The 26,119-nt window shown below is 36.7% G+C and overlaps 1 protein-coding gene across 1 annotated transcript in view; it reads right to left on the reverse strand.

Annotated features, from left to right (window-relative positions):
- Positions 1-1,169: 1,169 nt before the first annotated feature.
- DLAT (dihydrolipoamide S-acetyltransferase) overlaps positions 1,170-26,119 on the reverse strand; it is a 36,384-nt gene continuing 11,434 nt past the window's right edge. The window contains exons 7-14 of the mRNA XM_072611114.1: positions 24,323-24,476; positions 22,955-23,022; positions 21,761-21,859; positions 21,299-21,406; positions 5,821-5,936; positions 3,495-3,657; positions 2,905-3,041; positions 1,170-2,506 (exon numbers count right to left, since the gene is read on the reverse strand). Of these exons, the coding sequence (XP_072467215.1) occupies positions 2,377-2,506; positions 2,905-3,041; positions 3,495-3,657; positions 5,821-5,936; positions 21,299-21,406; positions 21,761-21,859; positions 22,955-23,022; positions 24,323-24,476 (975 nt within the window). The 3' untranslated portion in view covers positions 1,170-2,376. The remainder of the gene's footprint in view (positions 2,507-2,904; positions 3,042-3,494; positions 3,658-5,820; positions 5,937-21,298; positions 21,407-21,760; positions 21,860-22,954; positions 23,023-24,322; positions 24,477-26,119) is intronic.

Genomic DNA, 26,119 nt, shown 5'->3' on the forward strand with positions numbered 1-26,119 from the left:
GTAACTTCAGGCAGATCGCTTCTCATTTCTTAATCTATACAATAAAAGAGTTGGACTAGGGACACCTCATAGATCCCTTCCTGATCCCAACCTATGATGCTTTACCATCTCATTTGATCTTGAGACTAGTCTTAAAGAGTTGGAAAATATTTTAAGATGGGCATTGATAGGGGAATTAGCATCCCTTTACAGAAAAATATTTTACTATAAATTTATCTAATAAAGGCAGATATGATTTTCTCATGTCTTCTAGAAACTATCAGATAAGTACTTTTCCCATACTGTTTAGTTTTCATGACATCCATCCTGCCCTGATAAAGGCCTTCACAGTTCTCAGAATTTTATGTCTTCTCTTCTTTTGTCTCAGCATTAAAAATATCTAAGACCACACTCATTTTGACATGAGGTGTTACCATCTAATGATGTTTTCAATGAAATGTTCTTAAGTATGCAGCTTCATATTACACAAAACTATCATTCCCTACCTGATCAATTTCTGTTAACTCAAATTTCTAGAAAAAGAAGTTTCTCTATTAAAGTCTTCAGTAGTTTTCAGAAATTCCTATTAAAGCTAATGCCAGAATATTGACATATTAAATTAAACCAAACACATTAAAAATGCATAATTTACTTTAATTTTTTAACACACTCATTTTAAATAAAGAATACTATCCCTAACTTTACTTTTTTCAGTATGGGGTAAGAAAATAGATTGTTATCAAACATTCCAGATCAATTACTGTTAACTCAGAATAAAGTATTTTTTTATTAATATGCAACCCTCCGGGTTTTTGTTCATTTTACAAGGGAAGTACAGAGCCATAAGCATTAACAACAGAGAATAAAATATCTTTAAAGAATAGTTTGACAAACCTGCACCCAATCTGGCTCATTCTGACAGTGGTCCCTTGCAATGAGTTATTTCCTCCTATATAACTTTCAGTTCAAGGTAGTATCACTTATTAACAGGAAAGTCAGATTAGTTTCCAGGATTACATTTTCATAAATGTACATCAGGGTGAATCATAACGATAGAATGGAGTATCAGTTGTACATGTGTGCCACATAACTGTCTGCTCAGACACTTTTATAAAAAGGATAAACAATGAGAAAGTGAACTTCTATGGCTCAAAGTAACTGGGGCTAGATCCACATACTACACACACAAAGAAGCACTGGTCAGATTTATTTTAAATAGTCATTAACAATTCCAAACAATTATTAAAACACAATGATTCAACAGAAAGCCTGGAACTGAGATGTTTTCCAATTATTTTCAATTATCCTGTATATGACCCCAACCCCCCTCCAAAATAAAGCAAACTATAACCAAATGGAGGAAAATTTCATACAATATTTACTTGCCCAACATAAGACACACTGCTCCAGTTTTTTTTAGTACATTCTTATTTTGTGCAAGACAACTCAAAGGGTACAAAATAACTTTTTTTTACATATTTAACATTTTTTTCATCCTAGTAGAATCACTGACCACTTAATACATTGACCCATTTTTTGTCCTCATTTTAAAAACCATTTCCAATGCTTCATTACTATCTCTCCCTGTTATTCTTTCAAGTTGGACATGACAATGAATGGATTTTGGCAGATGTCCAACATTACTGACCAGCATTTTACTTATGTACATTAACAATATTATTTAGTAAGGTCTTCCAAAGATGCATAAATATGGAATCCATTTGAGAGTTTACTTACAAATAACCAATAACTCTTGCAGTAGGAAGCCTCAACTCCTACAGCTGTAACACTCTGATGGATGCAAGGACGAATTACAAGAGTGAAATTCTGACTTTTCATTTCAGTTCTGCAAAATCTGCTGACATTTCATGCTGTGCCTTCAAGATGGGCAAAAACTGTTTACATCAAATTTCGTAGAAAAGTGTAAAGAAAATAGTCAACCAGATGGTCTGGTTTTTTAGAAAAGTAAAAAAGAAGTTACTGTTTTATTATTGACAGGGATCATGTAGCTGAGAAAACTAAACACAACTTAAATTCCAAAGATGGAATTTTAATCTCCCTCCCCGCTCCCACAAAAATAGCTACCTGACCGTATTTCCCAATGCAAATGCCAACTAAGAAGGGTTGGAGGCCATGTGTCTTTTGATTTGGGAGCACACAGAATCTGAATGCATATTTATTAAAAGTTTGCACAACGGTTGGTTGTAATTGGCATTTAAAGGTCATGAAACTCAATAATGCCCATTACAAATAACTTAACTGTACAAAATGGATAATAAAAATAACTGGCTAACTTAAAATAAAAAAGGAACCATCTTTGTTTAACTGACACATATAAATATCTTACTAAGAATAACCAACGTGACTGGGATAGAGCGTAGAAACTGCTTAAGGTAGTTATAACAGCATGGTGATAGGCTTTTCAAGGTATTTTTTGAATTCCGCAAGCCACTGAGCTCCAATTGCTCCATCCACAACCCGATGGTCACAGCTGAGTGTAACAGACATCATGCTGGCTACATCAAATCTAAGTAAAAAACAAACAATAAATGAGGTATTCTGAAAGCAGTTATCAGATTTTTAGGTTTTAAGTATCACAGAAAGTTAAAACCTTGCTCATAAGTAATAATGCTATTAACTGTGGCAACTCCCTCCCTCTCCTAAATTCACTGTTTGAAAAGATAGATCAGATAGCTTAAGTGTAATCCTTTAACATCCAAAAAAGAACAAGATTTTCAATAAGGAATTTATAGCTTGCTACATCTAGACAAGATAAAGATAATCTCTGCCTCCAAACAATTTAATTTTACCCTTCCAATTTTACTTACCTTGTTTTGACATAAATACATCTATCTGGACTGTAAAAGCAGAGTTTATAAAATGGTCTAATAGTTTAGTAACTATTTTTCCCCATGTAGCACTTACCCTTTTTCATTATCTGCTGGAATCAGCCTATTCTCTGAAGCACCAACAGCCAAAATACATGCCTGAGGTGGGTTAATAATGGCAGAGAAATTCTTAATCCCAAACATTCCTAAATTTGAGATGGTAAAAGTACCACCCTAACAAAGAAAAGAAAAAAGAAGAATGTAACATTAAAAGATAAAATGCTTTAATTCAAATATGTAAATTATTACATTACATAAACAGATATGTAATTAGATTAAATAAACACGTAATGTTACATACATAGCCTAATCTTTTGTTTTGTAACTACTCAGGAATTTTTAATATATCGGAAAATGCATATGTTCCTATTAAGATGACCAGACTCCTCAGTCTTAAGAGTTAAATTCAAACTGAAGTTTAGAATCATTCTATTTAGTGTAGTAAGATAAAGTGTGGTGAAAACTACCTGTATAAACAAGTTGAAATGTTTATTTCATTTCCTACAACACAATTTAGAATCTCACTTTGTCTTCAGCATGTCCATCATAATAGCAAGTAACAGGATCAATAGGCAAGAAAAAGTTTTAATATTTTTATAGTAAACCTAAAATAAGTAAATTATTTACCTGAAATTCATGTGGCTGAAGTTTACCCTCTCGTGCTTTGGTTGCTAAGGAAACTACATCATTGGCAATGGATTCCAGTCCTTTTATATGTGCATTAAATACAATAGGTGTGATAAGTCCAGAAGGAGTACTGACTGCAACACTAACATCAACAACATGATTTCTGTTTGGAAAAAAAAATGAAAAAGAAATATGATCTGAATTATCAGCAAAGTTATTAAGTATTTCTTTTGCACAAAGAAAACTGAAAAAAAAATACGGTCTAAGAAGTAGTCTTAATTACAGCCAATACTTACACAGCACTTTTACGTGAAGTGTTTTATAATTAAAATGCTGAAGGAGCGCAGAGGAGATTGATCACATCTGGCTGAAGTGGACTAGGAAAGGCTTCACTTAGGAGGTCCAAAAGTACTGGGATGGGTGCCCTTAAGAGGTGGTGGGATCCCTCTGCTTCAAGCAGAGGATAAACTGCTGAATATGTTACAGTGAAGGATACCATTTATGTATGGATTAGATCAGATGGCTACTGAGATCCCTTCTGACCCTCAAATTCCATCACCCTGTGAGGTTCTATAATGTTATCCAACCTAGACCTTATCACAGGCTAAGGATTGCAATCCAAGTTAGGATTATCACAGAGGGTAAACATAATAAGCAGCTCAATCTGGCAGAAGGGAAGAGTTCATGTATGGGATATTCCATCTAGAAAAGCAAACTAAGGACAGACTATAGAATGTTTCAAAATGGTCAGGTTATCCTAAAGACAAGGATTCATCTGTGACTTTTTTTTTTTATATTTTGAAAACATCAACACGACTGGTTTCCTTTGTAATTCCTATGTTTTATATACTTAAATATTATTCCAAGAACAGCAGCCTTCGCCAGACTGCCAAAGGGATTGATGACACAAAATAATAAAGACATTTTGAAGATTTTGGAACTGAAAACAACGAATACATGTGCATATGTGTAAAAATATCTTGCTGTCCTTCACTATTAACTATGACTGACTGCTATCTATGTCTGCGCAGGTTTGGATGAGGAGATAAAGCTGAGATTAACCGTATCTATTACAAAGGTACACCCTACTTTCAGCTGCAGCCACTATTTACAAAAGTTGTATTATTTGTTACTCAATCTTTGACTCCCAGTTAGCCCAAAATCTTGGGTTAGAAGACCTTTGCTGGACACTGAGCTGATGTGTAGATTGCTCTAACTTCCCAGGAGTCCACACTGTTTGAATTTAGCACTTTAAATTTTTTAAATTTTCCACAAAACAACCTGGTGAGGTAGATGGAATGCAAACATCACCCCCAGTTTTAAATGAGGAAATTAAGGGTCATAGTGGTTAAGTTACATGCTCAAGGTCACACAACTAGTAAATGTCAAAGTCAGGATATGAACCAGTCTTTCCACAATACCACACCTCCTAAAACTACTAACCTAGTGATTCTCCAGCATAGTCATACTGGCTAAAAGTAAAGACAAAGACTCCACAGATTCCATATTGGCCTTTTCTCTTTGATTGTGGTATCAAATATGTGAGAAGTATCTTCAGTAGTCATTCAGGGCCTATTTTTCAAACAAACAAGGTATTTGGCCTCTATCCTAGGGCTCAGGCATCTAGTAAGAGGTGGGCAAGTAAAGAAAAGAAAACAGAGGCTATATTATGGTGCTCTCATTTGTACTACATTGGTGCTTCTTAAAACAGGGCTAACAGAACAAAGTGACTTGCCCAATTTAACACAGTTATTAAATGATTTGCAGCTGGGCCTTAAAACCAAGTTTTCTGTCCCTGACATCAGGGTATGGGAAGGGAAAGGAATGGAATAAGCATTTATATAGCACTATGTTAAGCACTTTTTATAAATATTATCTAATTTGATCCTCATAACAATCCTGTAGGAGGTAGGTACTATTATTATCCCCATTTTACAGGTCATGAAACCGAGACAGAGGTTAAGTGACTTGTCCAGGGTCACACAACTAGTAACTAAGACCAGACTTGAACTCAAGTTTTCCTGACTCCAGGCCCAGAGGTCAATCCGTTGTGCCACCAACTGTATGTAAACATTTATACAACACTTACTCCTTGTTTTAAACACTAGGATAAACAATTAAACATTCAACCAAATACTATCTTTGTATTGCTTTGAATTGTTTCATATGTATAAAATTATTTTCACCACCAGATGTTCATTCAGGGAAGAAAACTTCTGTTTGAAATTCTTCTCTGGCCCTACATCAACTAACACAATGATGGACATATTAGACATTTAATAAATACTTAGTAATTAATAGCTTACCTCAATAAAGGTATACTTACTGCCTTATAACTGTGTCCATCCAAGAAGAATTAGCCTCAGGTACTTTCAAACACGCCAAAGCCGAAGCTTTAATGATGAAGTCGTTGACGGAAATCTTACTTTTTCCTGCCAATGTCTGTAAAGAAAAAAGACAACCTGCTACCATTTCTTTATTCCATAAAATCTCAACTGCACAGTCTTAAAAAGAAAGAGATTAAATGATGCAAAAATCTAATCTAAATATATGGCTGGTAGAAATGTTAATTACAATTTTTAGCATAAAGCAAAATGAGTTAGATATACTGACATTAATGTTTTTAGTAAAATGTTTTCTTTTTTTAAGAAAAAACAGTATAAAAGAATTCTCCCATTTAATATAGTTCGTGGATCTAGTTAATGAAAAGTTGAAGTTCATGTAACATTTCTTTTTGCATTTTCAACTTTAGAAACATTAATTCAGAGTTCTGAAACAATTTCCTTCAGGAAAATCTCAGCTCAATGATCCTAACTTAATTCCACTTACTTTTCTGTGGTTACTATGAAATATATATTTGGTTCTTGTTGTGAAATGAAATTTAGAAGTAAAAGAGTGCTGCTGTACAGTCTTGGAGAAACTACTAGACAAAAACAATAATATTTGATTAAAGGAAAAATAAAAGAGAGGCAATAGCACAGGGAAGATGGAAAGCACTAGAACCAGGAGTTATATGACCTGGTTTCAAATTCCCATCTCTCACTAATCATGAAATATTGGGCAAGACATTTAGTTTCTCTGAGCTTCAGATGCCTTGTCTATACTATAAAACAGTAATGCTTATGCCACCTACCTCATAAGTAGTTGTGAGGAAAATGCTTTGTAAACTATTAAATACTAAATAAATGTGAATTGTTATAAAGTGTCACTGCTTTATGCAGAATTCATATATATGATTAAAGCAAAGATAGAGGGAATAATTTGGATAATGATGAGCATGATGTATGTTTTTTTGTATTATACAAAAAAGATTGAGTATTTAATTAAAAGCATGCTGCTAACCATTGAGTAGGAATACATAGTTCTAAAAAGTATTAAAATCTGACTTCAAGTGGAAAACACAGAAAAGCAATACAAATGCTATAATGGACAAAATGAACATATATTATACTCAATGTCAAATCACCAAAGAAACAAATCAAGTGGCTAATAGAATTATAAAAAGATTTTTTTGCCAACGGAACAAACACTCTCATAACACCTGAGGCTAGGAAAATAGCTAAGGGGGATTCCTCTTACTCTGGGAGAGGCAAACCAGAAGGAGAGGGGCCCAAGGGGAGTGGAAACTCCCACTAGGACCCAGGTGTGCCTTAGCCCTAGGAGAGGAGCCACAGAGGGGGTGGAAACTTGCACTAGGATCCAGGCCTGCCTCAGGGCTAGGAGAGAAGCTCCAGGGGAGGTACAAACTCCCACTAGGACCCAGGCATGCCTCAGCACTGCAAGGGAAATGGGAAGACAATAGGGCAGCCAGGATCACCAACCCCTGAGCTTGCCTTGCCTGAGCTCAGCTGAGGAGATCTCCCCTGACCAGACCACCCCTCCCTCACACTTAACAAGCTAGCCTCAGGGCTGATGGAGAAACACAAAACAAAAAGAAAAATTAGCACCTGCCCTTAGCTTTTTCACATCAGTCAGCTCAACACCAAGTTCTGCAGCTTCTAACTGAAAGAACCAGAAGGCACAACATAAATCATCATCATGAGCAAGAAAAAGCAAAATAAGGGTGAAAAAACCATAGAATCTTTCTATGGGGACAAGGACCAAAACACGAATACCAAAGAGGTCAGTTGTGAGACTGTACTCCCACCTGAAACTTCAGAAGGGAATATGAACTGCTCACATGCACAAAGAGCTCTCCTGGAACAGCTGAAGAAGGAAATAGAACAGAAACTGGCCAATGATTTTAAAAGCATGAAAAAAAGAATTTCATGAAGAGAACACCTCTTTAAAAAGGAAAATTGAACAAATGGAAAAGGAAGTTCAAAAACTAACTGGAGAAAATAATTCCTTAAAAGGAATAATTGCACAGATGGAAAAGGAGATGCAAAAGTTAACTGAAGAAAGCAATTTGATAAAAATTAGAATTGAGCAAATAGAAATTAATGACTCTATAAGACATCAAGAATCAGTCAAACAAAATCTAAAGAATGAAAAGATAGAAGAAAATGTAAAATATCTAATTGGAAAAACAACTGACCTCAAAAATAGATCCAGGAGAGAAAATTTAAGAATTATTGGCCTACCAGAAAGCCACAATGAAAAAAAGAGTCTGAACAATATCTTCCAAGAAATCATAAAGGAAAACTGCCCAGAAGTGCTAGATCCAGAGGACAAAATAGTCATCAAAAGAATCCACCGTTCACCTCTCAAAAGGGATCCCAAACTCAAAACACCAAGAAATATTGTTGCCAAATTCCATAACTATCAAGTGAAAGAGAAAATACTACAGGCAGCCAGAAAGAAACCATTCAAATATCGAGGAGCTGCAGGCAGGATCACACCAGGACCTTGCAGCTTCAACATTAAAAGATCAAAGGAATTGGAATCCGATATTCCATAAGGCAAAGGAGTTGGGACTACAATCAAGGATCAATTACCCAGCAAAGTTCAGCATAACATTTCAGGCAAGGAGATGGTCATTCAATGAAGTAAGGGATTTCCAGACCTTCCTGACAAAAAGGCCAGAAATACATAGAAAATTCGATCCTCAAACACAAGTCTCAAGAGAGGCATAAAAACGTAAGCAGGGGGAAGAAAAAACCAAACTTGTTACTCAATTTGGGCAAACTGTTTAACCTCCCTATAAGGGAAAATGATACCTGTTAATCTTGAGAATTGAACATTTATTATGAAATATGAAAGGGATATACATAGAGGGAACGCTTATAAAGTAAATGATGTGATAAAAAGATGATTTAAGCATGCAAAGGGATTGTAACAGAAGATATAAAAAGGAGGAAGCAGAAAGTGGTAAATTACATCACAGGAAGAAGTACAAAATTATAGTAGAGGGAAAGAGGGGAGGGAGATGAGCATTGTTTGAGAAGTACTCTCATCTGATGTGGTTCAAGGAGGGAACAATAAACTTAAGTATATAATTCTAATTAGCTCTATAGGCAGTAGGAGGGGAAGGGGGAAGCAAGGATAGGGGAAGCTAAAAGGGAAGGAAGACACAGTAAGGGTAAAAGGGTAAAAGGGAGGGGGGCTGAAAGAAGGAAGGGAAGACTGGGAGGTGGTGGTCAAAAGTGAAAACTCTATTGAGGAAGGGAAGGGAGACAGGAGAACTAAAAGCACAAACGGTGGGAAAGAGCATGGAGGGAAATACACAGATTGTAATCATAACTATGAATGTGAATGGAATGAACTCTGCTATAAAATGGAGATGGATAGCAGAATGGATTAAAAGCCAAAAACCAACAATATGTTGTTTACAAGAAACACATTTGAAACAGGGGGATACACACAGGGTAAAAGTAAAAGGTTGGAGCAGAATATATTGTGCTTCAGCTGATGTAAGAAAAGCAGGGGTAGCAATCCTAATCTCAGACAAAGAAAAAGCAGAAATAGAACTAATCAAAAGAGATAAGGAAGGAAACTATATCCTGCTCAAAGGCACCTTAGACAATGAAGCAATATCATTACTAAACATGTATGCTCCAAGTGGTATAGCATCCAAATTCTTAGAGCAGAGGTTGGGGGAGTTGAAGGAAAACATAGCTAGCAAACTATACTAGTGGGGGACCTCAACCTCCCCCTCTGAACTGGATAAATGTAACCTCAAAATAAACAAGGTTAAGGAGGTAAATAAAACTCTGGATAAGGTAGATATGATAGATCTCTGGAGAAAACTGAATGAGAACAGAAAGGAGCATACCTTTTTCTCAGCGGTACATGGCACATATACAAAAACTGACCACGTTCTAGGGCATAAAAATCTCACAATCCAGTGCAGAAAGGAAGAGATAATCAATGCATCCTTCTCAGATCATAATGCAATAAAAATTATATGTAATGAAAGGCTATGGAAAGATAAACCAAAAATTAATTGGAAACTAAATAATCTAATCCTAAAGGAGTGGGTTAAACAACAAATCATAGAAACAATCAACACCTTCATTCAAAAGAATGACAATGAGACAACCTACCAAATCTTACGGGGTACTGCAAAAGCAGTTCTTAGGGGAAGTTTTATATCTTTGAATGCCTACCTAAATAAAATAGAGAAAGAGATCAATGACTTGAACATGCAGCTTAAAAAGCTAGAAAAAGAACAAACTGAAAATCCCCAATTAAATACCAAATTAGAAATACTGAAAACCAAAGAAGAGATCAGTAAAATAGAAATTAAGAAAACTAATAAACTAATAAATAAAACCAATAGTTGGTTTTATGAAAAAAACTAAAATTGATAAACCTTTGATCAATTTGATTAAAAAAAAGAAGAAAACCAAATTACTAATATCAAAAATGAAAGGGGTGAACTCACCCCCAATGAAGAAATTAAAACAATAATTAAAAATTACTTTGCCCAACTTTATGCCCATAAATTCGACAATCTAAATGAGATAGATGAGTATTTTAAAAAATACAAATTGCCCAGATTAACAGAAGAGGAAATTGAATACTTAAACAACCCCATCTCAGAAAAATAAACTGAACAAGCCAGCAATGAACTCCCTAGGAAAAAATCTCCAGGGCTGCATGGATTTACAAGTGAATTCTATTAAACATTTAAATAACAGTTAATTCCAATACTATGTAGACTATTTTTGAAAATTGTGGAAGAAGGAGTCCTTCCAAATTCTTTTTATGATACAAATTTGGTTTTGATACCTAACCCAGGAAGAGACAAAACAGAGAAAGAAAATTATAGACCAATTTCTCTAATGAACATAGATACAAAAATCTTTTTTTTTTTTTTAACACAGTTTATAACAGATAAAGCAATTCAAACTTTTGGTCAGGTGATACATCTTTTTAAAGCATTTACAATATGGACCACAAAAGAATTTTTTTTTAAACATAAGCCAACTGAGACACAGATAATATTTATGTTGCTAACTTCACAAGCTCTTGACCTGTCTCCACAGTATTACTAAGAATAAAAAGACCCTAACTTAATGTTGTTGGTCTAAAGTCCTATGCCTAATAGCTTAATTTTAGACAGCCTCGGATGTTCCTCTACCCATAATCTATAACTGAATAGATCTGGTATTAAGCTTACAAACCTTTAGACTATAGGAAATTCCCACCAAGAGTAGGGACACTGCAGGGAAATAATATCTCCCCAACTTCATGTCAATACCCGGCAGGAGTAGATTGTCCACTTGCATTCAGTCAGGTTTAAAGTCTGCCAGGTGTCACTGGGGAAATTGAGTCAGGAGACTCCCACCTCAGCCCATGCTTAACAGCTGCTCTCCCACCCTTCCCTTGAGATCACATCATACCAGCATCTCATGAGTTTACTGGCATCATGTAATGGAGGCTCAGATCGCCTTTTCTTGCTTCCCATACCTGGAGTTAGACTCAGAAGAACAGTCACTTAACAGTCCCATAGCATCTAAAAACAGCAAGTTCCTATAATTAGGTTTCAAATATGATTAGAGTTTCACTTTGGCTAAGGAACATCTTTTGAGGCATGTCTTAAATGGCTTACATGTCTTTCTACACATGTTCTAGTTCCTGATTAAATGGCAATCATAAAATCTAATTTACCATTAAAACCCTGACTTTTCCATCAAAGCCAAATTTTATCAGAGGTTACCTTCCTCTTGGAAAATTAGACTGAAATTCTTTTCTCTAAACTAAAGATGTCACTGATTTATTCTCAATAATTAATTCAGTCTATTGTTTTAATACTAATTGCTTTTACATCACTTTGTAACATGACCAATTTTTCTCTCCATCACTTCCACTTCCTAATACCTTGCATTCTGATTACTCTTTCCCTCAATGTACCCTCCCCCTCCTTCACACCCCACCCCTGTCCTATCCCCATCTTCTCTCTTTTTTTGCAGCGCAAGATGAATTTCCATACCCCTATCCCTGTAATTCTTATTTCCCAATTATATGCAATAAAAATTCTCAACATTCGTTTCTACTACTTTGAATTCCAACTTCTCTCCCTCCCCACCTCCTTCCCCAGCCCCACTAAGAAAAGAAGCAATTCAATACAGACCAAGTATGTGTTGTTTTGCAAAAGACTTCCATAGTAATCATGTTGTGTAATACTAATTATATTGCCCTCTGACCTACCCTATCCCTCTTATTTTCCCCCTGCATTGACCTTGTCCCTTCTTGAAAGTGTTTATTTCTAGTGACTCCCTTCTCCCATTTGCCCTCCCTTCTAACATTCCCTTCACTCCACTTGTTGCCTCCTCTCCTACTTTCCTGTGGTGTGATATAAATTTTCATATCAAATTTAGTGAGCATGCTATTCCTTCCTTCAGCCACATGTGCGAGAGTAGCTTTATTCCACCCCCCACCCCCCACCCCCGCCTTCTCCCTTATCTCCGCCATTGAATAAGATTTTTCTTATCTCTTTTATGAGTTATAGCCTGCCCCATTTCATTACTCCCTTTCTCTTCCTGGAATTTTCCTCCTTCACCCCTTAATTTTTATTTTATTTTATTTGTGTGTGTGTGTGTGTGTGTGTGTATGTGGATATCATCTCTTCTGATATAACACACCCTGTACTCTCTATCTATGTGTATGTGTGCGAGTTTGTGTACAATTTCTCCAACTACCCAAATACTGAGAAAAGCAAGAGTTAAAAATATTTTCTTTCCACGTACTAATGTAAACAGTTCAGCTTTAGAGAGTCTTTTATGATTTTTCTTTTTTTCCCTGTTTACCTTTTCATGCTTCTCTTGATTCTTGTCTTGGGAAGTCGAATTTTTAAATACAGATCTGGCCTTTTCCTCAACATGAAATCTTCAAATTTGTCTATATCACTGAATGACCATTTTTTCCCTTCAAGTAGTATATTCAGATTTTCTGGGTAGGTGATTCTTGGCTTCAATCCCAGTTCCTTTGACTTCTGAAATATCCTACTCCAAGCCCTTCGACCACAATGTTGAAGCTGCCAGATCCTGTATTATCCTGATTGTATTTCCACAGTACTCAAATTGTTTCTTTCTAGCTGCTTGCAGTATTTTCTCCTTGATCTGGGAACTCTGAAATTTGGCCACAATATTCCTAGGAGTTTGTCTGTTTGGGTTTCTTTCAGGGGGTGAGCAATGAATTTTTTCAATATCCATTTCACCCTCTGCTTCTATAACATCAGGGCAGTTTTCCTTGATAATTTCATGGAAGATAGTGTCTAGGCTCTTTTTTTGATCATGGCTTTCAGGTAGTCCAATAATTTTTAAATTATTTCTCCTGGATCTATTTTCTAGGTCAGTTGTTTTTCCAATGAGTTCTTTCACCTCATCTTCTATTTTTTTAAATTTTTGGTTTTGTTTACTAACTTCTTGGTTTAACTCATAGCCATTTTTTTCCCTGGAGTCAATTCTCTCTTTCAATGAATTATTTTGTTCAGTGAGCTTTTGAACCTTCTCCTCCATTTGGCTAAGTCTGCTTTCGAAAACCTCCTTCTCTTCATTGGCTTTTTGGACCTCTTTTTCCAATTGAGTTAGCCTCTTTTTAAAGCTGTTATTTTCCTCAGCATTTTTTTGGTTCTCCTTTAGTAAGCTGCTAACTTGTTTTTTAAGGTCTTCTATTGCCTGAGCCCATTTTAAGTTCCCTTCCGCGGCAGAGGCCTTGTTCTTCCTCATCTGAAAGGATGGGGGGAGACACCTGTTTCCCAAGAAAGTAACCTTCTATGGTCTTATTTTTTTTCCCCCTCTTTTGGGCATTTTCCCAGCTTGTTCTTAACTTCTGAATTTCTTCTCCACACCCACCTCACCTCCAGTTCTGCCCAGCCAGCACTTGGGAGGCTGAGATTCAAGAGAGTTTCTCCCAAGCCTCTGGGGCTTTCAGCAGAGGCAGGGATGCTATTCAGTGAGAGATTAAGTTCAGCTGCTCAGGTGGGGGCAGGGCTGCCACACCAGGTTCAGTTCAACAATGGGTGTGGACCACTGCCTGCTTTGGGAGCCCCCCTTCGCCTGCTGCCTCCGCTGCTGACTCCTGAGGGGGCCTGAGTTATGGGGACACCCCGCTCCCCTCTCGGCCAGCTGAAAAGACCTTCTCACTGACCTTTGGCGCCTGTAGGTTGAGGGACCTGCACTGCCACTGGAGATTCTGTCCCTGAAGCCTGCTCAGATCTGCTCCCCTGGGTGCCGCGGCCAAGGCAGGGCTGGGCTCTGCTCCGGGTCGATGCGCAACGGACCTTTCACATTGGTTTTTCAGGTCTCTCTGGAACAGAAATCTCCTCCACTCCATTGTTCTGTGGCTTCTACTGCTCCAGAATTTGTTGGGAGTTCTTCTTTACAGGTATTTTATGAGCTGTGGGTTAGGAGCTAGCATATATGTATCTTTCTACTCTGCCATCTTGGCTCCTCCCCCGATGCAAAAATCTTAAATAAGATTTTAGCAAAACGAACACAGCATCTTATCATGTGAATAATACATTATGATCAGGTAGGATTCATACTAGGAATGCAGGGCTGGTTCAACATTAGGAAAACTATTAGCATTATTGATCACATCAACAACAAAACTAACAAAAACCACACGATTATCCCAATAGATGCAGAAAAAACTTTCGACAAAATACAACACCCATTCCTATTAAAAACAATGGAGAACATAAGAATAAAGGGGACTTTCCATAAAATAGTAAGCAGTATCTACCTAAAACCTTCAGCAAGCATTATATGCAATGGAGATAAGCTAGATGCATTTCAAATAAGATCAGGGGTGAAACAAGGATGTCCATTATCACCACTATTATTCAATATGGTACTAGAAATGTTAGCTGTAGCTTTTACACAAGATAAAGAAATTGAAGGAATTAGAATAGGCAAAGAAGAAACTAAGTTATCACTCTTTGCAGATGATATGATGATATACTTAGAGAATCCCAGAGATTCAAGTAAAAAACTGCTTGAAATAATAAACAACTTTATCAAAGTTGCAGGTTACAAAATAAACCCACACAAATCTTCTGCATTCCTATGTATTAGTAATAAAGTCCAACAGCAAGAGATAGACAGAGAAATCCCATTTAAAGCGAGGGTAGACACTATAAAATATTTGGGAGTTTACCTGCCAAAACAAACCCAGGGACTATCTGAACACAACTACAAGATGCTTTTCACACAAATAAAGTCAGACCTAAGTAAGTGGAAAACATCAGTTGCTCATGGGTAGGCCAAGCCAATATAATAAAAATGACAATTCTACCTAAATTAATTTACTTAGAGCCATACCAATTAAACTATCAGATAATTATTTTCTAGTGCTAGATAAAATAATATCAAAATTAATCTGGAAGAACAAAAGGTCCAGAATATCAAAGGGACTAATGAAAAGAAATGCTAGGGAATGTTGCCTAGCACTGCCAGATCTCAAATTGTATTATAAAGCAGCAATTATCAAAGCCACTTGATACTGGCTAAGAAACAGAAGGGTAGACAAGTGGAATAGGCAAGGTACTCAAGACACAGTAGGCAATAAAAATAGCAATCTACTGTTTGATAAATTCAACGACCCCAGCTTCTGGGATAAGAACGCACTGTTCGACAAGAATTGCTGGGAAAACTGGGTAACAGTGTGGCAGAAACTAGGCATAGACCAATGCCTGACACCGTACACAAGAATAAAATCCAAATGGGCATGCGATCCAGGTATAAAGATTGATAATATGGACAAACTGGAGGAGCAAGGAATAGTGTATTTATCAGATTTATGGAGAAGGGAAGAATTTTTGACTAAAGAAGAGATTGAAAGCATTATGAATTACAAGATGGATAATTCTGATGACATTAAACTGAAAAATTTTTGTGCAACCAAAATTCGGAGGGATGTTTTTTGGGAAAGAATTTTTACAGCTAATCTCAGGGATAAAAGCCTCATTTCTAGAACATATAGAGAACTGAGTCAAGTGCACAACAATACAAGCCATTCCCCAACTGATAAATGGTCAAAGAATATGAACAGGCATTCAGAGGAAGAAATTAAAGATATCTATAATCCTATGAAAAAATGCTCTAAATCACTTTTGATTAGAGAAATGCAAATCAAAACAACTCTGAGGTACCATGTCATACCTATCAGATGGGCAAACATGACAGAACAGGAAGATGATAAATGTTGGAGAGGATGTGGGAGACTTGGAACACTAATTCATTGCTGGTGGAGCTGTGAGCTCATCCATCCACTGGAGAGCAGTTTGGAACTATGCCCAAAGGGCTACAAAAATGTGCATACCCTTTTACCCAGCAATATCACTTCTAGGACTGTATCCCCAAGAGATCATAAAAATAGGAAAGGGTCCCACATGTACAAAAATATTTATAGCAGCACTCTTTGTAGTGGTCAAAAACTGGAAATCAAGGGGATGCCCATCAATTGGGGTATGGCTGAATAAATTATGGTATATGAATGTAATGGAATATTATTGCGCTATAAGAAATGATGAACAGGAAGACTTCAGAAAGGCCTTGCAAGACTTGTATGATCTGATACTGAGTGAAAGAAACAGAACCAGGAGAACTTCACTGCACTGCACTGCAACGACCACAGTGTGTGAGAGTTTTTTCTGGTAGAATTGGAACTTCCTAGCAATGCAAGGACTTAAAAAAAAAAAATTCCCAATGGTCTTCTAAAGCAAAATGCCCTCCACATCCAGAGAAGGAACTATGGAAGTCAATCACAGAATGTAGCAGATTGTTTTTTTGTGTGTGTATTATGTTTTGGTTTGTTATATGATTTCTCCCATTCATTTCAGTTCTTCTACACAGCATGACTACAGTGAAAATGTATTTAATAGGAATGTACATGTGTAGATCCTATACAGAATTGTATGATGTCTCAGGGAGGGAGGGGGGAGGTATGGGGTAGGTAGGGAAAAAAAATCTAAGTTATATGGTAGTGATTGTAGAACACTAAAAATAACTAAAATAATAAAAAAAAAAATTTTACATCTTTTCTTTATCCCAAAATTTCCAATCATCAAGTTTCATTGGTTCTTCATATTAAAACATCATCTTTCCTCCTTCACTCCAACACTACCCCTATCTCATCCAGGGTATCATTGTTTCAAATCTCTTGTGTTACTGCAACAACCTACTTATTCTTTCTTTAGTCTTCCTCTATAACCATACAACATTCTGCTTCTCCAACCTCTCTACCCCACTATTCCATTCCAGTCCTCCTTAGACAGTCTGTAATCATCCTGACATCCACAGAATCCCAGAGTGGATCACAGAATCACAATGAAACTTAGAACAAATCTAGTCCAATGGTCTCATTTTATAAATGGGAAAAAAAAACTCAAGACCCACAGAGGTAAATGGCCTGCCCAAAATCACATTAGTAGCAGAGGTAAGACAGGAACCCAGTTCTTCTGATCCTCCCCTTCCCCAACCAAAACACTTCCCAGTAAGGCCTTTATTTTAGTCATTCTCCCAAAATAAAATGTACCCCCCCCCAATTCTATCCATCTTTCACCCCCTTCTTTCCCAACTATTCCTAATGATTCCCCAAATTCCTACTACAAAACAACATTTAGCACTGAACTCTATGATTTGTACATTCTTGTTACATTGCAGTTACATATCTTATTCTATCTTGTGGTATTTGCCACTGTAAGCTCATGGAAAGTAGGGACTGTGTTTTATATTTTTTTCACAAGGCTAGGCTCTTATTAAGAACAGAAGACTTAGGGGATGTAAACACAAAACTGGGATACTACAACATGGAGGCATCTATGCTAGGACACAAATTTGATCCAGTCCTCACGGCACTTTAATCAAGAATAAAACCACAAATTTTCAAGGTGATCATGTTAAGATACAGTCAGAGAAACATAGCCAAGATGGCAAAGTAAAGGCAGGCACTCACCTGAGCTCTCACCCAAATACCTTTAAATAATGACTCTAAACAAATTCTAGAGCTGCAGAACCCACAAAAAGATAGAGTGAAGCAATTTTCCAGCTCAAGACAACTTAGAAGGTCAGCAAGAAAGGTTTGTTGCACAAAGGTGAGAAAGAAGCTCAGTCCTGTGCAGACTACACCAACACACACCAACCGCTAGAAAACCTGGAGCAGGCAAAAGGGTGACTGAATCAGTGGCAACAGCAATGGTTTCCAAACCTGTCAGTCCACAGACACTAAAGACAACTTAGAAGGTCAGCAAGAAAGTTTTGTCACACTTGGGTGAGAATGAAGCACAGTCCAGCACAGGCTGCACCTTGAGAATCCCAGCACAACCCTTGCCCCAACAAACCAAGGGTAGGCAGTAATAGCAACAGCAGCAGCTGCTGCTTCTGGAGATCTCAGTACACAGAGAGTAAGGGGGTTGAATAACTGTTCAGAATAAGATTACAGGGGTCTACATGCTACCATTGAGGCAGGACTCTGTTACTATGCCCACACTCAGATCAGGGACCTTCCTTACAATTCCAGTACAAAAAAAGAGTGCTTACAATCACTCACAAGACCAGAGCACAGGCCAGGAGAGTAGTAAATGCCTCTCCTTACATCATACCACCTTAGAAAAACTGAAAACTTACAGGTCCCTAGAAGTATCTCTGAAAACAGCAACATAAAAAACATGAAACTTGTAACAGTGCACCCTTCACTCTGGAGTCAGAGCCCTAACTTAACAGAGTTAATAGTCAACCAATAGGCTGGGGAAACGAGCAAACAACAGAAAAAAAATCTGACCATAGAAAGTTACTACGGTCAAACCACACATTAAGAAGATAAAGTCAAAGCTCCTACATCCAAAGCCTCCAAGAAAAATATGAAATGGTCTCATGGGAGCCATGGAAGAGCTCAAAAAGGATTTTGAAAAGCAAGTCTAGAAGAGGAAGAAGAAAACTTTGGCACAGAAATGAGAGAGATGCAAGAAAATCATGAAAAACAAGTCAACAGCTGAATAAAGGAGACATAAAAAAAATAAATGAAAATAATACCTTAAAAAACAGAGAGGAACAAAAAGTCAGTGAGGAGGAGAATGTCTTCAAAAGCAGAGTTGGCCAAATGGAAAAAGAGGGATAAAAATTCACTGAAGAAAAAACTCCTTAAAAAGCAGAATTGGCCCTTTCCCCCTCTCCCAATTTGACTTTCAAACACAAGAGAAGCATGAAAAAGTAAACAGAAAAGGGAAATCATAAGGGACTTAATAAGGTTAAACTGTTTACATTCCTCCATGGGAAAATGATACTTGAAACTCATAAGAACCTTCTCATTATTAAAGCAGATAGGGATGTATATAGAGGGCACAGGTATGAGGTGAATATGAAGGGATATCTAAAAAAGTAATAGGTGAGAAAGGAATGTGTTGGGAGAAAGGGAAAAGGAGAGGTAGAATGGGATAAATAATCTCACATAAAAGATGCAAGAAAAAGCTTTTACATTGGAGGGGAAGATGGGGGAGGTGTGAGGAAGTGAGTAAACCTTACTCTCATCAGAACCGACTCAAAGAGGAAATAACATACACACTCAACTGGGTAGAGAAATCTACCTTGCCCTACAGAAAGATAGGAGGGGAAGACAATAAAAGAGAGGAGGAGGAATAGAAGGGAGTGCAAATTGAAGGAGGGGGTAGTCAGAAGGAAAACACTTTTGAGGGACAGGGTAGAAGAAAAAAGAAAATAGAATGGGGAGAGGGAGAATAAGATAGAGGAAAACACATTTAGCAAAAATAACTGTGAAAAAAATTTTGAAGTTTTTCTGATAAAGGTGTCATTTCTCAAACATATCAAGAACTGAGTCAAATTTATAAAAATGACAGCCATTCCCCAATTGATTAAAGGATCAAAAGATAGGAAAAGTTTTCAAATGAAGTAATTAAAGCTATCTACAGTCATAGGAAAAAATGTTCTAATTCTATAATGACTAAAATGCAAATTAAAACAATTCTAAGTATTACCTCATACCTATTAGATTGGCTAATAGGGCAGAAAAGGAAAATGACAAATGTTGGAGGGGATGTGATAAAAATGACACATTAATGTACTACTTGTGGATTAGGGCTATAAAACCAAGCATACCCTTTGACCTAACAATACCACTACTAGGTCTGTATCCCAAGAGATAAAAAACAAAATGGAAAAGGAACCATATGTACAAAAATATTGATAGCAGTTCTTTTCTGGTGGCAAAGAACTGGAAATTAAAGGGATGCCCATCAACTGAGGAATGGATGAATAAATTGTGGTATGTGACTATGTTGTGCTTTAAGAAATGAGCATGATGCTCTTAGAAAAATCTGGAAAGACTTACATGAGCTGATGCAAAGTGAAATCTATACAAAGTAACAGCAACATCATAAGATGGTCAGCTGTGAATGACTTAACTACTCAGCAATACAACAATCCAAGACAACTCTGAAGGACTTATGATGAAAAATGCTATCTATCCCCAGACAAAGAACTGAAGGTGTCTGAATACAGATGGAAGCATACTTTTTACTTTCTTCATTTTTATTAATTTTTGTGATCTATGTTTTCATCCACAACATAATTATTTGAAAATTTTTTTGTATGACTTCACATATATAACCTATATCAAATTGCCTGCCTTTTCAAAAAGGGGGATGGGGGTGGGCGGAAGGGAGAGAATTTGGAACTCAAAGTTTAAAAAAAAAATGTTAAAAATTGTTTTTACATGTGATTGGGGAAAAATAAAATATTAAATAAATTTTTAAGAAGAAACTATTGTGATCCATGCCTTGTAAACATGCAACAAAATTAGCACGAAAAATATATAAAAGAAGTGGGGCCTTGTATCTGGGAGAAGTTTGCAGTGACTAAAATACAAGGAATAATCTTTTAGTTTACTTGTAAAGTACATGGTATAATAATATACATAGCATATGTTTATGTACCTATGCATAAATTTTTATGCCTATCACTGATAGATCTGGAAAGTGGAATAATTTCATAAACTATATTAGTGAAAAATAATAACTTATTTTTATGAAGTATAAGCAGACAAGGAGTTCACAAACCTAAGGTTACTGAAAAGCTTTTTACCTCTTGGCTCAGTTTTATTTTAATGTTGGTTCTTTTGGGGACATCATTTCTCTAGCGTACAACAAAAAAACAACACTAGTGGTCTTACCGGCCCCCTAGAATTTGATTGTTGTCTATACTGAAATTATTACCAGTAAAAATACTGAGGAAATGTTAATAAGAGATATGAAGCATGGTAAGGTTTGAAATTAAAAGAAAAAAAAAGACAATTAGCCAATCAGAGGTCGGTGGTAATACCTACTGTTCAACAGACCTAGCATAAAGACACTGCATACAGGAAAAAATTTATTCCCAGATAAGTATTTCTAAACATCTTACCATATTGAGTTCTTTCCGTACTTCTAAAACTTCACCCATGTTTACATCAATAGAAAGATAATAATGAGGTATTGTTTGTTTGGACTGCATTAAACGCTGGGCAATAACCTAAAACAAAAAAATGTTATTTGGGCAGATTTGTAAATAATCAGTTATACAAAGATTTCACTATTTCTTCTCCCCCTCATTCCTCCCATCCCCCAGCCAAAATCCTTAAAATGAGTAACTGTCAAACCAATCAGCAATGAAACGTCAACAGGATTAAGGAACTGGAGACTGCATTTTAACTTAATTTTTTCCTATTTTATTAATTAAAGCAGAATAAAGTCACTGATTAACCCCAAGTACCTCAACATCTCAACCATCTCACCCCTCAATTAAGAAATCATCTTGTCACCAGTTTGCACCTAGCAACTTAACAGTATAGCCAACAGCTATTTCTAGATTTACAGAAGCACTTACTCTACGAATATTGCTGATTGGGATATCTGTGAAAACACCAGTAGGAACTGCAGCCACTCCTGGGGCTGGTGTGGGCATGGCAGCTATTGGAGGGGGAGCCTGTGAACAAAGAGGTTAAAAGAGGTTAAAAGTAACTAGAAACCAATCAGAATAACTGAGTCTAAGATTCTCAATATTGTCAAGTGACCTATTTAGAGATACTAGAATGAAAATTCCATTTTTTAAAAGAAATGGTCATTTTCGAGGCATCTTTAATTAAGCAGAAAGGACTTGGTTTGACCTGTTTCTGAATTCTGAATTCATATTCAAGCATTATTTCCCCTAAGATGCAGTAGCACTGAGTAGGTTTTAGACTGGAATAATTTCCTCCCCAATATTCTCACAGAAACGAATAGCCCTTTAACGTAAGCTTTTCCACTTAAGTAGAAAGAAGGGCAGATATCACCCCTTCCTGGAGCTTGGGAGGCTAGTGAGCTGGGCTTGGGAATTCAAAAATAAAATCCTGCACCTGGCACAAACTGGCTGTGACCACAGACAAACTTCATAAGTTCACAGCAGACAATTCTCTAAAATCACAAAGTGCAGAATAGTTCTCAATCTGCAAATGTAGAGGAAGTTTCCTCATCAGGAAGTTCTCTACATTGATAAAAATCAAAGTACTGTACTAAAAACATACAGTTTTAGAAGGATCTGCATGACTTCATTTTAAAAGAAAATATTATCAATCTTATTAACTGCAATAATGTGAAGTGGTTTATATGCATGATTCTCTAACCAAAATGGCCTAACAAAGGCAAGGTCAGGGATGCTAACATAAGCAAGTTAGATTTGCTCTGTTATAAAGTCCTAGAATTAAGCCAGTAACCAGGACTAATTATTCTGTTAATAACTGGGATTAGATAAAATTATGTGAAGTATTGGTGCAAATCCTAAATTGCTGATACTTGAAAATCTCAAAAAACATTTCTGATATCGTCAGTAATGCATCTTTGTACACCAAGGGTAGAACACTAATACCAGTACCCTAAATTTACACAGAAACAGAGAAAACTTTATATTTCTGGTATGAATTTCACATAAAAGTACTGAATGTAATATTCAATAGGCAAACCAAATGATTAGGAGTGAAGACTATTGCAAAAGAACTATTATCCTCACAGAAAACAACAAGCAAATAAACCAAGTTCAACTCACAGGAGCAGCCTTTGAAGGCACAAAGGACTCAATGTCTTTCTTGGTGATTCTGCCATCTGGCCCTGTTCCTGGAAGAAACACACAAGAAAACAACTGGATGTCTAATGTTGCTGCACCAACTTAATACTAACAAAGATTTCTCCTTGCTCCTAGACAAAGTCCTCTAATTTCCTGAAATATGAATCTGTATGAGTCCAACTATCATTCTTCAATGTGTGGAAGTAAACTGTGCGGAATTTTGCATAAAGAGCCCAGCTTCCTTGTACTATACAGTGTCAGCTAGGTTGCATAGTGGGTAAAGCATTGGGCCTGGAATCAAAATGACATGAGTTCAAATCCAGTACCGCACACTTACTAGATGTGTGACCCTGAGCAAATCACTTAACTTCTGCCTACCTCAGTTTTCACATCTATAAAGTGAGGATACTAATAAGCAGCACCCACCTCCCAGGGTTGCTGTAAGAATCAAATGAGATCATTTTAAAGTGCTTAGTATAGTGCCTGGCACATAGTAATCACCACCCAATATTATTAATGCAAAAGCAGAAAAAGGTTTGATTCTCCCCAAGCTCTGGACACACTAAGCCTTGCTATGCCCAAAGGAGAAAAATGATCACAAAATGTCCCTTTAAAACCTTCTTTCAGAGTCATTCTCTACTGGATAAGTGGTTAAAGGAGATAAACAATTTTGGAAAAGAACTTCAAAGTATACTAAGAAAGTTTAAAAGTACATATCCTCTGATCCAAAGTTCTCACTGTTTTGCATATATCTCAAAGATAGAAAGACTTCATATGCAATATTTACAGCAGTACTTTTTTGTGGTAGCAAAAAACTGGAACAAAGGTGCTGCTCATTGATTGGTGAATGGCTAAACACACTAGTACATCAATGTGTTTGAATAACATTGCGGAATAAGAAGTGATGACTGAAGAATATTGAAAATATGAACTAAGGTAAAGTGAGATAAGGAGAGACAAGAGAGCAATATACAAGATGAATACAGCAATGTAAAGGAAATAGCAAAAAAGCATCAAAACTGAATACTACCTCATATTAACGGACCAAGAAGACCCAAAAGAGCCAAATGAGAATTTGACTCTCTCTTTTGTGAGGGGACAGAAAGTAGAGGAAAAAGAGCAAGCATGAAAAACTACTGAAGTGGAATGCAGAATATACTGTTGACCTTTACTGATGTGATGGTTAATTATGCAGAATTGCTTTTTCTTCTTTTTTATTCTTTGTTATGAGGAAAAGTTGTCCCTTATAAGAAAGTGAGGGTAATATTGGAAATGAAGCCTACGTAAAAACAAGAGAAAAAAATAAAATCAAACATTTAGTAAAGCCAGTTTTCAGAAAAATAGACTTACCTCTCACTTGTGTAAGATCAATCCCTTTCTCTGCTGCCAATTTCTTTGCAAGGGGACTCACAAATATCCTTCCTTTTGTACTAACAGGAGTAGCTGGGCGGGCAGTTGGAGGTGCAGCGGCTGTAGGTGGGGGAGTAGGAGGAACAGCAGGCATCTTACAAAGATAAGGAGTGAGAGTTAGTGTTCCATTGGTAAGGTCAGTCTCCAAGATCAAGATCTGATATTTTCTTCTAAAGGAGTGGCTATTTTTACATCATTTTCACTTTTCTATGAGAGATCATACATCTGCTTAATCTTCGCAACATCCTAGTATACCAAATGGCAAGCATCATGTCAGTTTCTACCTTTTCATGTACAAGAGCTAAAGATCTAGTGTTCTCTAATACATAATTTTGTTGGTAAATACAAGATTATTTTCTAAAATTATCTTAGGTGATACAATCAACATTACTTTAGGTTTAAGTACATAAATAATTCTAGAGCTGCTATTTGTCCTTCATTCTGGAAGAAAACCATGATATCAGGAAGGTGATGCCACGACATGCAAGTGAATTGGATTTAAGTGAGGGAGGGCTGTTTGAAATGACCAATCTCACTTTCTCCTCCAGAGCCATCTGGGTTCAGTGGCCAGATATGGATCAGGACAACTGGAGATGGCCCAGGATGCAGTGGGGAACCTTGGCCTTTTCAAGCTGAAGTCCTTAAACAGGTCTCTGAGATTGAGGAGGCAGGGCCTAATCAGTGATTAAGGCTTGATAAGGCAAAGAATGGTCTCTTTAAAAAAAACAGATCTGGGAGGGGAAGATCCTCAGGGTTTCTGGTCAAAACAGAAGCAATTGTTATTTACTTTCATTCTCAGCCAAACAAGGTCCAAACAATGACCAAGTAGGGCTAGGCCTGGGACCTACAGTTGCCCAATCAGAGAGAGCCAGAGTGATTTGGGGTTAAGGCTGAACTTCAAGAGAAAAAACAAAAACAAAATTTTCAGAGATTAAAATTTACATTCCCTTTGGCCAGAACACCAGCAAATAAGGGTGATGCCCTGGGTCAGGGGTGGGGACCCTGTAGCCTCAAGATCCTCAAGTACGACCCTTTGACTAAATCCAAACTTCACAGAACATATCCTTTTAATAAAAGGATTTGTTCGTAAAACTTGGACTCAGTCAAAAGGCCACACCCAAAGACCTAGAAGGTCACATGTGGTTCCCCATTCCTGCCTCTGGTGAAGAGAGGGAAAGAAATTAAGAGTACATAAATACTTCCACTATAATGCTATTATTGGAGTCCATTCCATGGGAACACATTATGGTTGAAACAATACATTACAAGCATGAAAAGCAACATGACATTGTGGATAGGATCTTGGACTTGGGAGTGAGGAAGACCTGAGTTCAAATCCTGCCTCCACTACTAGCTACAGGACCCTGGCCACATCACTTAACCTGATTCTCTTTCTTCATCCATAAAATGAAGGGGTTAGATTTGATGACCTCTAATTTTATGATCCTATGAAATTCTGAAATGACCTTTTTTTAAAAACACAGAAATCTACACTGTATCAGGTCATGCTAATGGCAAAGATTCCAGCATATTACAAATACTTATATTTCGTTTTTGTTTTTTGGTTGGGTTTTTTAAAAAACATTTTTCTAGTCATACTCAACTATGATACATAAGCACCAGGCATAAGTACAAACAGAAACGTCGATGAGAGACTCTTATTATAAGTTAAAAAATGAAGAAAGAATGCCTAAAACCTCCTGAATACAAAAAAAAAATCCCAATAGTATATAACCT

This window comes from Notamacropus eugenii, chromosome 5 (genome assembly GCF_028372415.1).
Source record: "Notamacropus eugenii isolate mMacEug1 chromosome 5, mMacEug1.pri_v2, whole genome shotgun sequence".
Classification (NCBI taxonomy): domain Eukaryota; kingdom Metazoa; phylum Chordata; class Mammalia; order Diprotodontia; family Macropodidae; genus Notamacropus; species Notamacropus eugenii.